At 40.0% G+C, this 18,246-nt stretch overlaps 1 protein-coding gene across 4 annotated transcripts in view; it reads left to right on the top strand.

Annotated features, from left to right (window-relative positions):
* The window catches only part of adgrv1 (adhesion G protein-coupled receptor V1), a 108,877-nt gene that overhangs the window by 68,684 nt on the left and 21,947 nt on the right, over window positions 1–18,246 (top strand). For all 4 annotated transcript variants that reach the window (XM_008418938.2, XM_008418939.2, XM_017306772.1 and 1 more), the window contains 2 exons: window positions 13,660–13,776; window positions 16,205–16,383. In XM_008418938.2, coding sequence (XP_008417160.1) covers window positions 13,660–13,776; window positions 16,205–16,383 — 296 coding nt within the window. The remainder of the gene's footprint in view (window positions 1–13,659; window positions 13,777–16,204; window positions 16,384–18,246) is intronic.

Below are 18,246 nucleotides of genomic sequence, written 5' to 3'. Positions count from 1 at the left end.
TGTGTGCGTGTGTGTGCGTGTGTGTGCGTGTGTGTGTGTGTGTGACTGTGTGCGTCTGTGCGTGAGTGAGTGAGTGCGGGACTGGTAATTTTCCACTGATCCCCTCTGTCCTCATTGGTTGACAAACACAATCACGCTCTGAAGTAGACTTCAGGGGCTAGCCTCCACAGTCTTGACCCGTTTATGGCCCAGGCAGAACCTGAAAGGGTTTTGGATGGAAAATTCCATCCCGTTCTCTCACTTTAATACTCGACTGTACTTTGAGACTTTCTTTCCCCTCGATTGTGCTGATGCTTTAGCAGTCCTGGTGCAGTTCTCCGGCTCCCGAGCCAAGATCTGTTAATGAAAGGGAGGTTCAATGTCCAGATTCACAAGCTGGAGCTCCAGCTAAATGTGTTATCACCTAATGAGTTGGACCCCTCAAGAGGCCGTCTAGTCATGCCAGCAATCATTTGGAAGCGATGATGGCTGCACGTGTGCAGGTGTGCTCAATAAGAGACCAGCCCACATGTTCCTTCACACAATCTCTTCCTCTTGGAAATGAAATAGGTGATACGAAAATACTTGTTATATTTAAATCAAACCCCCCCAGTAGGTAATTTGTATATGCAGTATTGTTCTCACTGTTCCCTAGTTTCCTTTCAGTCCTGGCCAAGCAGCTGTCACTGGTGTCAGGTTATTCTGTCATCTTTGTAAGCTAGTCACTGCTCCTCCTACACTTCCAGATTTTATATTTTTGGATTAGGTAATTAACTTGTAAAAAAAAAAAAAAAGAGAGAGTGAACTTGAACTGGTAAAAAAAACAAAAAGTAAAAATGCTTTGATTTCCTTAAATCTTTGTAAAATGACCTCCTTTACCCCTACACTCATCTGAATTAATATTATAGTGTAAAAGTTTAATGTTTTTCAGATTAGAACAATGACCCAGTGATTACTTACAGTAGAGCATGTGTTGAAAGTTTGAATTTATGGTTGTGCCTACCTCTATTTCTTAAGAGTGCCTTCACCAGTGGCACCTCTACCATAAACGTTTTAGTTGCTATCAACTATCCTCATATTTCTTGCTGGATTTTTTTTTTCTTTTATACTTGACTGCTGTGCTTGACCGATTTGTTCGAGTTCATTTAAGGTGGTTGATTTCATAGCATGCCTTTTAAGTACAAAGGCTTTCCCATGAGGTTGGATTTATTGTTAGCCTGCTCTATCAATTTCAAAACCAGTCTTAATGTGTGTTTAGGGTGATTGTTTTACTGGAAAACCCAAATTAGACCAGGTCTAAACCATATGAACCAAACAATCACCCAGAAAGGAAATTGGTCAGGATGTTCAAGAACAACCATAAACTGCAAACCACTGAAGGACTTCTGTTTGCTGTCCACAAGAAAGAAAGCAAGGTTTCAATCACCGTGTACCAGAGGGTTTCCGTCGTGTAAGCGCAATTTCCCTAACCAAGGAGAACGGAATAATGAACTACCTCCAAGTGTAGCAACTTCATTGGTTTACACTTGAAAAGTGATAAATAAAACTATTAGGCTTCAACGAGGACCTTTGTAATGCTCTGATCCTTTCATGCTTGGGCAAGGCTTAATGCTTAAAAGCAGAGTCTGTTCCAGGAAACCAAGCAGTTTTAATAAACTCCCATTTCTGTCAGTAGCGACACTCTGAGCTGCACCTGCAATAACAGACACTTGCTGATGGTTACAGAAATTCATGATCAAAGTGCAGCTTGCTAAGGGCCATTTATTCAAATATTAATACGCGTGTATTACATTTATTTGAGCTTACATGTTGAATTTAGATCCTGTGCAATTATAGAAATGATCACTGAAGCTGTGTGGTAAATTTGCTAAGAGTCTGAATAGTGTTCAGCTTTTTTTTTTGTGTCTCTGGAAATAACAAGAGGTCTGACTGCATTCCTCCACTGCAGAAACTTCCAGACACATGTTGCTCCTCATTGGGTTCACTCTGTTAACAAAACCAAAACAGAAAGGTTTTGAAGGACACCTGGAGACCGTGTTTGTGCTGCTGCTCTCACCCCGCCACCACAACTAGTCTAAATAACCTATCACTGCCGGATCATAGTCGAGTTTTTGTAGTTCTTGTTTATGAGCTGTGCCTTGATTTTCCAGTGTGAACTTGAAGAAGCCATCGGACCTGTAAATAGCTGAGAAGAAGTCAATGACAGCACTGTCTCTTGAACTTCCGGTCTTCGGCCTCGTTAATGCTTCACTCCTGGTTTGAACTGTCAGCTTCTGTTCCAGCCCTGCCTGTGACAAAGAGGCCTCTCCTCATGTGGTGACTGGAGTTAGTCACTGCCTCTGTCCTCTGTGTGTGGAAAAAATTAGAGCTGCCATTAGGATTAATGTCTGTCTCCAACAGCTACAGCCACAGAGAGGGAACAGAAATGATGTCCTTTTTCTCTCTGAGAGCTTAAGAGTTTATATCATTTGAAATTTGATGAAAATAAAACCCTTCAGAGGGTTCTTCTGCATTATTTTGAACAGTTTTTAAATAAAATTATCATCTTTTTAATTTGCATGGCCTTTCTCAACCTTATCCAGTGATGAGTTAGGAAGCATCTCAGGCCTCGAGCTACAGGGTTGGTTATTATTAGGAGATAATAAGAAGTAGGGATACAAGCAAGAGAAGAAGATAAACTGATCTGTGATTCAGTTATGTTACATCGGTTCCAGAGTAAATTGTGTTTAGTGTGTAAATGTTCTTGTTTTCTGTAAATCTTTATCACCTTCTTAATCCCACATTTCAAATGTGTTGGTGCAACAACAATCAGGGTTTTAGCACGAAGCATGTTAAATCAGAAAAGCAGCTGGAAATATAATTCGCAATAAAATGTTTCTGCTAAAGTCATGATTTTGATAAAAACATTCATCTTTTCAAGACTTGCGATGTCCTGGAAATGTAATATTTACTTTTTATTGCATTTTCCTTTTTAATTACTTTGCTGAAAAGCCCAAAGAGAAGCCTGTTGAGTTCATCAGATGTTCTTGATCTAAAATGTCTCTGAATTTCAAATATTTCAGTGATGTTAATTATTGAATTAATATTAGATTGGTTATTCACAAGCTGATGTTTTCGAGCCTCTCTGTTAATTATGAATGTCCACCTGCAGCCAATGAAAACCCATTAAAGCCCATTTATGGCTATTCCAAATTAATGAAATGCATTTGTTAACATGGAATATCTATTTCACAATCAAATAATTGTTTTCATAGTACACTTTGGGGTTTTCTACATTTTTAGCGTGAGATTATGCTCTCACTGACTGAACAATGCATTTGTTTTTAGACTCTTTACAAATTTTTACCTTGAATGCCAATGAATTTGTCCATTCTATTTATTTGTGTTACTAATACAGTAGAATAGGTTTGCAGGTTTTATTGCTCAAAAAGCATTTTTTTTAATTATTATTATTATTATTATTATTATTATTATTATTGTCAGCGCCTCACTTTACCACTCTGTCTGTAGCTGCCAATGAAACATTAAATGGAAATGTGGGTGTATAGCCACAAAATGCTATTGTGGGAAAGGAAATCTACTCTCCATTTCTCTCTTGCAAAATTTAAACTGCATCCATACAGTGTCACACACGTCATGTAGTGTGTGAATGTTTTCCCCAGTGGTTTCAGTGTCTTATTCCTGCTTCTGGGAGGTATTTCAGTGACTCCTATTTCCTGTTGTTAAGGACTTCCTGTCAGTTTTTGAACTGACTCCAGCATTAAGACGTTTGTTCTGCAGACTCCAAGCATGGCCAAACCCAACACCAAGTTCTTTCACTCTTATGCAACACCAGCCACCGTCGCTATCCCTTCCTGAGCAAACATATAAAAGCCGTTTGACTGCCAAAAGTTTTTATTTTCTATTTCACCCAGAATGATGAGCACAGCTATCAAACGGGAAAGTTAGTGACTGAGCGGTCCAAGACTTTACCATTTTTGTTCAGGAAATGAGATAAACACAAGCATTAAGTGCGCTTTACAGGGATGTTTATATGTTCCCATCATGACCAAATCCATTTAAATCCATAAACAGAGCGAGTTAGAGTGTCTGGGTTTTAGCAGATCTCCAGCTGACGTCAGAGAGCCCCCGTTATTTTGATCAAATCTATGCTCGTGCAAAAATAAAGCATCAAGAATAACAAAAAGAGGAAGAACAGGTACAGTTTTTTATGCCCTCTCCTAAAATCTCCTTACTATCATGATATTTATCAATGGTTCCCTTCTGCACTCCCTGCCAAAGAAAACAAAATGTCCTTGATAGGACTTTAATGCAGTACTAAGGTCTCTCGTGTCTGTCAGGCTGAGCTAGTGGCTGGCAGATGATGGAAGGGTATAAAGTATCAGCACTCAGGACCCTTTATTACTGCGTGTGTGTGCAGACAAGACAGTGGAGAGGTGAAGATGGCCTCCTGGGAGTCTCACATTACGCTCTCACTAGCTACAGCTGCACGCCAGGTGCTTAGTGTTGCCCTGACTTGATCTGCTCACAGTCTGATCCAGCGCTGTTGAGATCAGCAGCACCATCCTCCTTCCAACATTGTTCCTCGCTGTTGACCTTTCTTGTTCTCCCTTTTGTTGAAATGGGAGTCTGAACTTTGCAAAGTGTTGCTTGCGCCTTGAGAAAGAAGCCATACCCGATCAATTTTTCACATTTTGTCACATTACAACATCAGGCTTCAATGTACTTTATTAGACATTTATGTGGTCAGTTCATAAAATATTTCACCAAGAAAACGTTCAGCCTCTAAATGTGAAAATCCCCAAAAGACTTGCAGCTGTACAAGCCACAGAATTCTGTTCTGCACAGTGTTGACTCAAGCGGGTTGAATACAAATGCATAGTGATCATTTCAGATGTTTATTTGGGGGGAAAACAGAGCAAGAAAAAGTTTAAGGGTTTTAAAGGGCACCACAAATCCTATTCATTTGGCCTTTTATGCCTTTATTTGATCAGTTCTTTTGTTTGCTCTTTACATTTTGCTGTCTTTAGAAACATGTATATATATACCATGTGCTATTGTCATTTCCTCTTATGTCTCAATGTGCTGCTGGTCTGAACTAATGCAAAACAGTATTTTTATTTTTATTGTTTTATTGGTTGTGTATAATCTGTGCAATTTATCTATTCAACTTCTAAGAATCAGCTGCATGTAGGCATTCAGTGGGGCCTTCAGTGGCCTTCAGTGACCAATAACACATTGTGTTACTGGTCTTTAAACCATCAGGAGGGTTGAAACTCACTCTGACCCCACTGGACTCTGGAAGTTACATATTTAGAGGTTTCCAAATGTGTGTTGTCCTAACAGCTGGTGACCCTTAAAATAAATACACTTTCCTCTAATTCCACATGAAGTAGGAGAGTTCAGCAGTTGTTATCCTACTGCTGTTAACATATTAAGCTAAACCGTATGAACTCTTACATATCATCAGCAAATAGTTGCAATAGAGACAGTTTTAAAGTTGTGATTGAAAGATCTGATTCTCACAGCTATCCAAAACAAATGTCATCAGTTAATTACTTGGCCTTTCATTCGTAATCTACATTGCTAGCAAAGGTTTTCACGCCCCTTAAGTTATTTTACAACGATGCTTTGCACACAAAGTTACAAGTGAGAAATTTGAAAACATCAGTCAGCAAACATCCCGTTGCTGATGAGTCTTAGCAACAGGATCATGAAGACCAATCAGCAAAACATGTCATGTCAAGTCAGGGATAAAGTTGTAGAAATGTTTAAAGCGGTGATAATAGGTTATAAAACAATATCCCAATCTTCCGACATCTCACAGAGCGCTTTTCAATCCATCACTCGAAAAGGAAAAGAGTATGGAAACCTAATGAGACACGACTCTCTGAAAGGAGAAAGTTCATCAGAGAAGCAGTCGATAAGCCAGTGGAGATGGATGGAAGACTTTGTGGCATAACAGTCTGACATGCTACAAATCTTATATTTATATTATATTAAAAAATGGAAAAAAAAACAGTATATTAGCAAAGCCACAAGAGTCACTACAGTAAAAATGTGAATATAGTCCGATGTATGAGGCTACAATTGTATCCTTTGGCACACATGCAAAAGACTATGTGCATTAGACTCAACACACCCCTCATTACGGGATCACACCATCCCTCCTGTTAAACGCTGGTGGTGGCTGCATGTTGTGGGACTGAAAACCATCCACACTGAAACCATCCCATGTTGACCAGAGTGCTGAGGCTCCAAAAATTACATAACATACATTAAACGTAAAAGAATGAAGTTGCTGATGAGAACTGTAGAAAAACAATCTTAGCAACATAAATAAAACACTTCTGTTGTCTCGTTCACTAAGCACAAAGATTATTAGAAATACCAATGGATCTTCTAATATATACTTAGTGTATTAATTAATGACGGTCATTAATGTTGAAACATCGACTTTTCTTCTGACTGTAGAGTCGTTTAGTTCGTCAGAGACCTGATGAACCAGGACTGCTGCGATACTGTCAATGAATTCAGGGAGCCTCTCAAAGTCCTGCTCTATTTTTGGTGTTCCAGTTTGTCTTGGCTGAGCTTCATGTGCCGAGTTGGCTGAACTTTGCATGTTTTCACAAATGTTTACCATGAACTTGTTGAGGTCGCCAGTGTTGCCGCCTCGGACGTGATGTTTTGCAGCAGCTTTACAAATGAAGCCAAGCAGAATGTTTTGCAGTTCTTGTGTCACTTGTAGTAATACGGTATCGTTTTTTTTCTGCTTCATTGTTAAAAGTGACAGTTCTTTAAATGCAACTGAATAGAAAGCTTAAAGCTATTAAAGTGAGATGGCAAGTCTGACGCATTTCAAAAAACAAAAAAAGAGGAAGTGAAATTGTGCTTGTGGATTTAGGAGGGCCGACTCTGTGACCTAAAATAGAAAATCGAGAGCCGCCAACTTCCTCAGTGAATCAGGAAGCCTTAAATACAGGAAGGAAACATCTTTCAGTGTAATCTAAGATAACTGTATCTGTAATGACTCCATTTTGTGTAGACTGGCCTTAAACTCTTTGTTTAGAGTTTCTGCTCATGAGCTTGATTTGATATTTTGAGTTTAAAGCTGCAGTATGTAACCTTTATAAAAATATATTTTTTACATATTTATTAGAACTGTCACTAGATCGTGGCAGTATAATGAGACGGATAATCTGTGAAAAAAATGAGCCCCTCTGCTTCCTCCATGAAGTTCTACCAATCAGAAATAACCAATCAGAGCCAAGAGGAGGGTCTTATCTCTGTCAATTGTGCTTGTGTATGCGCTGCAGCTGTGCTTCGGACAGAGAAGCAACTTACCGTTACTGGAAAACTGTTTATCTGCCATCATCAGTGGTCATGCTAACTATCCTGAGCATTCGCAGTAAGCTCTGATGTGAGGAAGAAGCAGAGAGCAATGCTTGAGCAGCGTGTACATGAGAAACATTGACAGCGGTAAGACCCGCCTCCTGGCTCTGATTGGTTGTTTTTGACTGGAAGCGCTGTAATTTCTGTAGACGTCAGGAGAAAGAAGAGCTGGATTTTTATTTTTTTTAATTTTTTTTTTTACAAATGATCTGTCTGAAAAGTGTCAGGACATAGTTCACTGCCAGGAAACTATGTAATGTAATAGTTTTTAAAACAATATGTATTTTTAAATTTTTTTATTAAAGTTACGTGTTGCAGCTTTAAAGTTCAATGTATTCACTGGAAAACTCAGAATTCAGACAAGTCATAACAAGCATGGACACATCGTACGTATACGCTCCGTCACAATCAAGTCAGTCTGTTCACACACAGCCGTTTTCAACGTTATTGGAAAGCAGTGCCATAATATATTAATGACTGGGCAAATAGCTTTTGCAAATTGATATGTGCCATTTAAATCAACCTTTGAAATTTTTACTCACATATCTAAATCATAGTTGCAAACTCTTTTCAAAAGTAGCCTACAGGGGTCGCTAAAGCTCTACGACTGAAGCCCAACTACAGCAGCTGTGAATGAAGGTGCTGATCAATGATTACCCTGAGAGCTGCTTCGTTTTATGACTAAACCCTTTTTGGCACAGACTTGGAAATAACTACATGGATTAAAAAAAATGCACAAATCAACTACTGCAGGTTTTGTTGTGTGAATAAATGCACCTGTGGAGAGTAAACCTGGACAAACTGACCTCATATCAGCAAATTTCCCTGCTGGTAAGGAAAAAAAAAACATGTAATAAATAAATTTAAGCGGATTAAACCAAAATTCTCAAACAGTTGAAAGTTAATTTAGTCTTTCAATCGACTTGTTCACTGAATCTAAGCCTTCTGAAGAAAAAGAATAAGGCAGGTGTTTATGGGGCTCATAGCGTTTCTGCTCAGCGCCAGTACTAATTAAATCTAAATCACACAGCTCAGTAACCGTTTGGCTTCAAAGCCTCCTACTGACAAATGATGGTAGATGTGTCCCGTATAGATTGCCTGTTGATTGTTGTTGCTTCTTTAACAGACTTTTGGAAAAATCATCTATAAGCCAAAGGATTTCTAACTTCTGATTTCGCTCACATATCGCGATCACAATAAAAGCATCTTAGAGTGGATACAATTGATGTTGTGTTTTATAGCAGCTTATAAAAGTATTCACACCCCTTGCTGTTTGTCACATTACATCCACAAACGTCATTTACCTGTGTTTTATGTCACATTTCAACACAAAGTAGGTCGTAACTGTGAATTGAAGTTAAGATGGCATACAGTTCTTCATCAAATGAAAACCTTAAATGTCTGCATTTATTTTTCAACTTCCCTTCCTCTGATATCCCTCCATCAAACCTATGTGATTTAATGTTGTAAGAAGTCAGTTCAGTGTTTCGTATGACAAATGTAAAAAGGCTGAAGTGATAGGAATGGTTTTTCAAGACAAATCCCTGCTCCTGATTGGGAATCAATGGAAAAAGGTCTATGCATCACTTAGCTTGATAAAGGAGCCGTGCTTACAGTACCAGCCCCAGCTGAGGTAGACACTTACCCACAGAGGTCTGCGGAAGGCCAAAGCAGACCCGCTGAGTGTGCTTGTTCAAGGAGTTGACCTTGAACAGCTGCTTACATTGTTTTTACAGCTGTGCAAGATGCACACGACTCTGTCCGCGTGGGTTTGTGTTTCAAAGAGATCTCAGTCTGCTTCCCTCCAGAGGTTGAGGAAGAGAAATTCTAGAGGCTTTTCAGCAGTGGTCCCGGTGTGATGGAAAATCAGGGAGGCTGCTTGTTAACTGTTGGACTAGGAGGAAGAGGGGGCCTACTGGAATGCAGCTAAATGTGCTTCATGTGGGTGGCTCAGCTTGGAGCGTGCATATGGAGGAGTGAGTGTTGCCACTGGCATCTAGAAGCGTGCATTACAACAAATGGTAGGGTCACAACAAAAATAGCGTAGTGGGCACTGTTTGTGTGCATGCACTCTTTGAAATATGCAATCTATAACAGAATGCATTGCAAAAAAAAAAAAAAACAACACTGAACTGTGATTCGTCAAGATTTGTAAATATCCTAGAATTGAAGTATTTTCCTCCAAAGACACGGTGAACTTGCTGACACTTTCTCATCTGTTTTGATCCTCTTTTTGCCGAGTCACACAAGATCACAGAGAAACTTTCCGGCTCCTGGGCTCCAGTTTGTTCAAGAAATATATCAGTTGTTCCCAGAACCGAGGTGAAGGTTCTAGATATCGTCCCGCAGCGTTGCACGCCGGACCACAGACACGTTGTTCTGCTCCCGCTGTGTGTGTACTCAAGCAAGCAAGTGGAGGTGCAGCGGTGTGCTTGTTTGGAGGTAAAACAGGCCACAAGGGGGTGGATATTTATCTGCCAACAGCTTGTTCAGCATCTGTGGCTCAATGCAAGATTCAACACAAAACACCTGTGAACTTTAGCTCGTCCGTCTTACACAACTGCTGCATAACACTTGCGATCAATGCGCATATGCACACATTATGATATTAAACTATTAATACAGGTGTGCAACTGCTTCTCCACATGCATGGGAAAATAAACACATGCTGCCCCATTTACTCTGACTCACCTAAATACACCAAACAACAGAGCTGACGTGGCGCTTGTGAAGAAGGTGCTCTTGTCTTATGAGACTAATATTAAACTTTCCGGCCTACATTGGCTGTATTTGTGACTCACACCGTACACTGCCCCCATGGTAAAACAGGGTGGGGAAAACATCGTGTTGTGGGAATGCTTTTTTGTTTTTCAGAAGGGCACAGAATCTGATCAAAGTTGATTAGATGACGTGTGGAGTTAAACACAGGGCAATTGAAGAAAACCTGTATGAGACTCCTAAAGGCTTGAGACAGTGAGGCATAAAGGAATAGTTTAGATCACAGCGTATTCAAGTGTTGCAGTCAGCGTCCGGACTTAAAACTGTGGCAAGACGTCAAAGTTGTTGATCACAGATATTCTCCGTTCAATCCGCTGAGTCTAGGCTGTTTGGCAAAGAATAATCTACAAAAAAATAAATCAGTCTTTAGACGTACGAATCTCGTTTGGATGCACTTCCAAAGACTCGCAGCTGTAAATTCTGTGCTTGTAATATAAACAAACGTGGAACAATTTTGAATTGTTTGCAAGGCTCTCTTTGTAAGGACTGTCAAAATTAGAATTTTGCTGGGAGAGATTGTGGTTCACCGATGCCCGGCGATTAGACAAAGAATGCTGGAATAAGAAAAGCATACATTTAGCTTTTCTTTCTCAAAGACACAGAAGAAAACACCCTGGGTGCTGGCTGATGCTGGAGCCAGCTAGATCAAACCGGTAGCTGTTAGAAAGAAGGGGGAGGTGAAGGAGAAATGAGGGGAAAGAGGAGGAGGGGAGATGAGATGTAAAAATGGAGTAGGTGGGACGCCAGGAAAAAACAGAAGTGGGATAAAGAAGGCAAGGTAGAAGAAGTCTTTGCAGTGGAAAAGGAAGCAGGAAGTCTTTTGGAAAGGCTCGGATGGACATGCAGGCAGATGGTTCAGACCCCTACTCCCTCAGTGATGTAATGCATTGGGTTTATGCTATTTTTAGCTGCACTAGTACGCTTTGCATGAGCGTAGGCCTATCGATCAGCCCCACAATTCACCAGGAGGGGGGAAAGCTGCAACTAAGCAGCAGAAAATAGCTTCACTAATCATTATTTTTTCTTTCGCAAAGGTTTAGCGTTTGTGTTCCTCTTAATTGTTAGTGTCTGATCAAGGTTTGCAGAACTGTTTCGTCTGACTTTACATTTCAATGCAAATTGTTTTGTTTTCAGGGAGTTTATTTGCTTCCACCTCCTGCATCAATTAAGACATTTGGTTTAGAAAAGGTATTTATTTGTCTTTCAGACCCAGTTATCAAATTAAAATCAAAATAAATTCTGTCTAAAGTGAGGCTGAATTATTTAGAAGGATGTAGTAGCCACAACAAATATGACAACCACAGTAAACAGACCGCCTGTGGGGTCTTGTAAAGTAAAAAAAAAAAAAAGTTTCCTGAGTTAGCGTTTTGTCAAAGTATTGATGTTAGTGTTAGCGATGAAGAAAATGAACAAAGAAATCTCTTTTTCTGTAGAAATGTACCATTCTGTCACATCTTACAAGTTTGTCATTCATTTGTTTGCTTTCCATCAGTGTCTTTACTGGCAAATAATTGATGTCAATTTTAGGACATCATGTTAATATTGTTTGTATGGTATAACATAGTAATTTGTCCAGTGGTTTGAGCATTTCATCCCGTTTCAAACAAAGATTAGATTTTATGTGATAGAACATATAAATACATAATTATTTAGTGGATCTGAAAAGCATGGACATAGAAAGGTCCTATTTCAGATATGAAATTATATTTTGAGCTTTGAACTCTCATTAAGTCCTAAACTCGCTAATTTTGTTTAATCCAAAAATAGAGCAATTAGAGTAACTGCAAACCCACAAATACATTCTCATCCACCTCACAAGCTGGGAAAGGACACAGTTTCACATTTTCAGTTTCACATTTTCAGTTTCATATATTTCCGGAAATGTATTGCTTGCCTTAGATTTGAATCTTACATCACAGTCATACATTACCAGAAGTTGAAGTAACCTACCCATATTTAGCATTTAGCATTTCCTGTTATCAGAGCTTGCAGGCAAACACGCAGCACCATTTTTCTTCTCCTATAAGCCGTACTTTTTTTTCAGCCAGCTGACCAGCAGCACATAGCAGCAGTTTGCTACTCCGTTCACTTTTTAACTTCCTGTGGAATTTCAATAATAGGTTTTTAAATTTTAGGAAGCATTCTTGCCTTCTGAAATCAACACTTTGTCTTATTGAATGCAGTCCAGTGCTAAAACCTCATTATCAAAATGTGGTAAAATGTTACATCATTTATATGTAAAGTGTTTTGCTGGAGATTTCTTTTTAGTTTTTTAATGGTTTTCTTTTGGAATAGTTGCGTGTCACAATTTTTCTTCTGCAAAATTACCCGTCTGTGCCAGCAAACACAGTCTGTCATTGCACAACGTTTGTTCCCATTACATACCTGGCCAGCCTCTCCACTAGGCACAACTCCAGGCTGTTCAGTCACGAGTTCCCGTCCTGTGCTATTCCTCCCACTCACATCCTCCAGGCACCGCTTGGAACATGCACAGGAAGCTGACTCAGGATTTTTTAAGGGATTAAAAACATAGGGATAGTTCTTTACATTTCCACTTTATTAGAAGCTGCATGCTAGGGTTTTTTTAACGAAAGGTGAAGTTGGGTAATCAGCTTGCAAAATGTAAAAAAGATGTCAGTGAAAACAGAAGCAATTTGGAAAGAAAGGGTAGAAAACATGATGCACTTTAAAAGAAAAACTTGGTGTTTGTTCTTGCATAACCAGGCACAAATGGGGTTATGCAAATACTGTTTGGCTAAAAACAGGTAAAATACTGAACTTGGGAAAACACAGTAAGATTAGTAAGAAGTTAACAAAGTCCCCTGTTGCTGCTGTCTTCCATTCATGCTCATTCTGCTCCGCTGAGCAGGCGATGAGCCAACAGGCGGTCGGTTATGTAACAACTGCCTGACTGCATTTACTCCATGAGTGAATGAAGCTCTGTGACAGACAGCTGAGCAGCAGCGTTTCCCGCTGCCCTCCTGAGTTTTCCTCAAAGATTTTGCCTCTATGGTAAACAAGGTTTCACCTTGACCCATAACACTTCTTTTTTTCTTTTTTTTTTGTCGCCATCATCCTTATGTTTTTCTTTCTCTCTTGCATACAGTGATGTGTCTTTCTGTGTTTTTCTAACACAGCATGGAAGCAGTTCACATCCAAGACGTGCATGAAAATCAATGTGGAAGGACATGAACAATTTATTTTTAGTGTTGTGTGATAACAAGTTAGTAGAAAATTATTTCAGTTCAGCAGATTCTCTTTTTGTTTGTTTCTTTATTACGTCAAAGCTTTAGTAATGTAGTTTTAGTAATGTGTTAAACAAACATCATAGTATAACCATGAAATATTTTTCTGGCAGTGTGAGAAGTTTCAGTCATGCAAAATGAGAACTTGCTTCCCAAAAGACACAAATCCCACCAACAAAAAGAAAATCTGTGTGCTTTTCCTTTAATTAAGGAATGAAAGGTTTGTGTTTGCTAATGTGTCTTTTATCTGGTTTTTTTTCTGCAGCTATGCTTTCTGGTGTCAGCTTTCCGTGGTCCAGTATTTTCAGATGACAGCTGTGCTACTCTGGCGCTATTCTGCCACTATTTCCATCTGAGTCAGTTTTTCTGGATGCTCATACAGGTAAAACATAAATACAACATCCTCAAAGCTGAACAAAATAAATTAAATGCTGAGAATTTTGTCACAGGGTACACATGTGTAAATAACTGAATAGAGTCATTTACACATATGTAAGCCACATGTGTTATTGGTGGAGTGTTATGTGATTAACTCCAGAACCATCTGAGGGGAACAGACTACAGCAACAGTGTAACACTGGTTCACTGCAATGTCGACGTGCAGAACCTGCTTAATGTTTTTCATGCCTGCTTGTTCACAGACTGGGACTTTGGAAGCTTTCATAAATGAAACCAAAATGAAATGAGCCGTGACTGACAAACAGGTTTTTAGACACACATGGTTCTCATTAATATGGCAACAGAGCTGATATAGATCTGTGTTATAAGCCAACGTTTAGCCCAGACAGGGCTTGGTTCAAGTATGAGGAGAAATGTTGCATGGCAACAATTACTTTAGACTATGAGTTTTTATTCAGCAGCCTAGAAGCATCTCGGGTCATATCTGTACTGTCAGCAAATGCACTGGCTGAGAGGAGAAGTCCTGCAGACACTAGCTTTCATTACCATGCAATGCTAAAACCCAATTGTCCTCTTTATCAGACCCAGTTAGCGCGCGCCGCTCATTTCCCCCCCCCCACCTAATAGGTCGTTGCTTTCAGATAAGTGACTGAAATGAGTCATCGCTATCAACAAATGTTACACCATGTTACACCCCGAAAAAGTCTTGAATCAATAACAGCAGACTGTGTGGATGTGGGTATCTGCATGTCCAGCATCAGTTCAGAAGAACGCACCTTGGCACGATGACAGAAATTACATCTGTGTCCACAAATGCAGTTTCGAGACTGCAGAGGCGTCAAGAGAGGCTCTCGGGTTACTGCAAATGTTCATAGTGTTTCATAACAACACAACTATTTCAGCTGCAGAGAGAAGCCCTGCAGGCTCGCCTTCAGTAAGTGTTTTTCATTTCTCAGCGTGCCAGTTTGAAAGTCAAACAAGTACCTGAGGTACTACTTTTACAGCTTTCTACACAGTAACAGTAACAATAGCAGACTCATAACAGTGGGCAGGCAAGAGGCGCCGCATTCAGTTCATTTAGTACCTTAAAAAAGGTATTCATAATGTTATGTATTTTTTTTTACATTTTACAATTCTTCAAACGACCTCTGATGTAAGAACTCATGGTAACTCTGGAGGAGCTGCACAGATCCACAGCTCAGCTACTGATGAGACAACATCAACATTTTGGTCTCCAATCACGATATGTGTGGTGGAACACACTAACCCAATGGTGAAACATGGTGGTGGCAGCAATTTAATGTTCAACCAATTTGGTACCTTCATTATTTAAGTCGATTTCAGTGGAAACCTTTCAAGAATAGTTAGGATACACTTGGTAGTTGCCCTAAAACTTTGATGTACTCTTAGTGGAAACCTGATAAGTTCTGATGGTGTTCTGGTGTTATATTCTCCACCACTGGATATTTAGATTTAAACTGCAAGATAACTCCATATTCCCAGTTCAGTCTGGTCTTGAGCGTCCACAGGTAAACATAAACTGATCTCAGTCAGTCAGCCTGCTGATCTGAATCCCAAGCCATTTTGCCTGGCAACACAATCCTTTGCATCAACAGTCGGTGAGTGATGCAGCCACTGCAGTGGCAACAACTCAGCACAAAGTTATCTGTAATCCCCTCTCTCTCCACGCTGCTCACAGCCAAGGAACATAAAGCTCTTGGCTCTGAGTGACTCCGCTCTCCTGTGTCATTACACTGCAGTCAGATTGTTACACAACCTTTCTATCTGCCTTGCGTTTATTCTGAGAGGTTTTACGCCTGTTTTGTTAGTGGTCATACAATATGATGGAGAGAGCATTATCAGTTACTTTAAGAATTAGATCTCCCTGTCGTTTGTTGCATCACGTTTCCCTGCGCGCAAATCTCATATCTGAGTGTTTGCAAACAGATCGTCATCAGTCATTTATAGCTGTTTGTATATTATATAAGCCTGAAGTCAAATTAATCTCGGCGCTCTGTTCTCGTCCATCTGGACCTAAAGCTGCTGAAGTCTTCCTGCAGGTAGAAGGCACTGTGTCTGCTTTGCATGACAGGTGTTCAGAAAGTCTGCTTATGTAACAGTGCAAGGCTTAGCGTGTCAGACGGATGAGACAGTAAAACCCAGCTAAATTACAAAGCAAACACAGCTATTTTGGCTGTGATGTAAACTATCACTTTCTGTCTACTCACAAGCAGAAAAACCAAGAAAAGCCTTGAAAAATCATTCATCATTTTGTGATTGGTTAATGTTATATTTATTTATTTTTTTTTTTTTTTTTGCTACATTAGGATTTTTTTATTTGCAATCATTTGTGCTTGTATTTCGGTATTTCTTTCCAGTAAGTCATCTGTTTTCCTGGACTGTTTTCTCAGGCCGTGAACTTCTGGCAAGTGCTGGTGATGAATGATGAGCACACAGAGCGGCGCTACCTGCTTTACTTCCTCCTAGGCTGGGGACTTCCTGCCCTGGTCATCATCGTCCTGGTTGTTGTTTTGCTCGGTGGCTTTGGGTGGACCATTCATGCTGCATATGGACTGGTGCATGGAGATGTGTAAGTTGAACTCCTTTTTTTGTTGAGGTTGTTTGTTTTTTGATCATAAAACGACTTCAGGGAATTTTACAGCCGTCATCTGGAGCCATGTGTGGGTTTCAGGATATTGGACCGCTCTTATCAGTACAGCTCCTTTTCAGTTTTCAGTTTCTCATGGTCAAACTGACCTTGAAGGTCCAGAAATTTTCTGAATTAAAAGAAACTTCTTGAAGTTGTTTTATTATCAATCCACCCTGGAAAAATAACAATTAGAAAACTTCCAAAGATCCTAAATGAATCTGACTTCCATTGTCATTGTGCAAGAGAGTAAATGTCTGACTGATACTAAGGTATTGTTTTGAACCAACAACAGAAAAAAATAAATGAATCCTACTCTGTGTCTGGTTTTAAAGAGCACAGCCAAGTGTCCCTTTTTAGCACTTCTCTGAATCATGCGGGCTGACTGCAGTTTTCTATTTGCTCGGAGGGGAAACTCTGGTTCAGAGTGAAAGGAAAACACCTGAGTCAGTGACGTCATATGAGGCGGCCTCTCGTCCAATCAGCTGAATGATTTAGGAAACGAGTCTCAGTGTTTGCATTCATCGTGCCACACAGAAACCTGACTCTTTACCTTGGAGGTGGATTTGTTTTTTTTTGTTTTTTTTATGAAATCACTTCCTGCCTATTTATAGTTTTAAATAACGGACTAAATCACTTTGTAAAAAGTCCCTTTGATGGGTGTGTCTGTTTACCTATGGGTCGGTCTTCATTTTTCATGTGCTTCATATGTGAGCAGGCATGCAGGATGGGTCGAGCTCAGTGCTGATGAAGCCTGAAACTTTGAATCACATCCTTAAACTAGCCGGTGGTCTTAGGTGGGGCTGTTATCCTTGGGATCGAGTGAGGGAGTGTGTTTCCTGTGGCTAGGTGTGAGACAGTAAGGGCACACATGAGGGATTTTAGGACACAGTGGAGGGTATTCAGTTTCCCCTGGAGAACATACCCTCCTATTTGAAGGAGCCTTTACATTCATTCACCCGTCTCTTACTCCCGATTAGAGTAAATAGGTTGCCTCTTGTTTCCTCTCCAACCCAGCTGTCTCGGTTTCACCCCGTCTGCGTACAAACGAGCCTTAAGCTCAGGTTCTACGTCACAGAGGTGTTTTCAAGGTAATTGTATCTGGGAGGGCCAGCAGTTGTTAAGTCTTAGGGAGACACACACAAAGTGAGTGAAACTGATTGTGGATCATGCCGGGTTTTTTTTACAGCAGCATTGTAATACTTAGGATGTTAACAAGACCTTTGAAATGTTGAAAATAGAGGAGGCACTTCATCCTCATCTCCAAACCCTCCCTAAGTCCCAGAAGGGTGAAAGTCCAACGGGCTTCACGTAAATCTAACTACAGCTTTAAATACTTTTTTTTTTTTTTTTTTTTTAGGTAACACAGACAATTAAAGAGAAGCTGCGTTCAAAATTCCACTAACAGCATTTAATTTGCAGAATTAGCTTGAAATAATTTATTGGGTAACTTCGTGACAGAATTGTCCAGTTATCAAAATATCCCTGTACTACTGGATCCAGTGTAGACCAATCCATGCCAGGGTTTGCTTAACACTGCCAGGTTGTCCTATGGGTTTTCTTCATTATTCTGCAGAATTTTAATATAAAGCACCTGTATAAAAATAATTTCAATATTTAACATTAAGGCTGCAGTGGCACAGGGGTAAAGCACGACCCACATATTGCGGCCATAGTCCCTGTAACGGTGGTCGCAGGTTCGATTCCCGGCCTGGCGACATTTGCTGCATGTCTTCCCCCCTCTCTGATTGCCCTGTTTCCTGTCAAACGACTTTCAAATAAAGGCCACTGGAGCCAATAAAACTT

This window comes from Poecilia reticulata, linkage group LG9, assembly GCF_000633615.1.
Source record: "Poecilia reticulata strain Guanapo linkage group LG9, Guppy_female_1.0+MT, whole genome shotgun sequence".
Taxonomy (NCBI): domain Eukaryota; kingdom Metazoa; phylum Chordata; class Actinopteri; order Cyprinodontiformes; family Poeciliidae; genus Poecilia; species Poecilia reticulata.
Note: the sequence above shows the minus strand (reverse complement) of the source record. Positions and strands in the feature narration are given on the sequence as shown.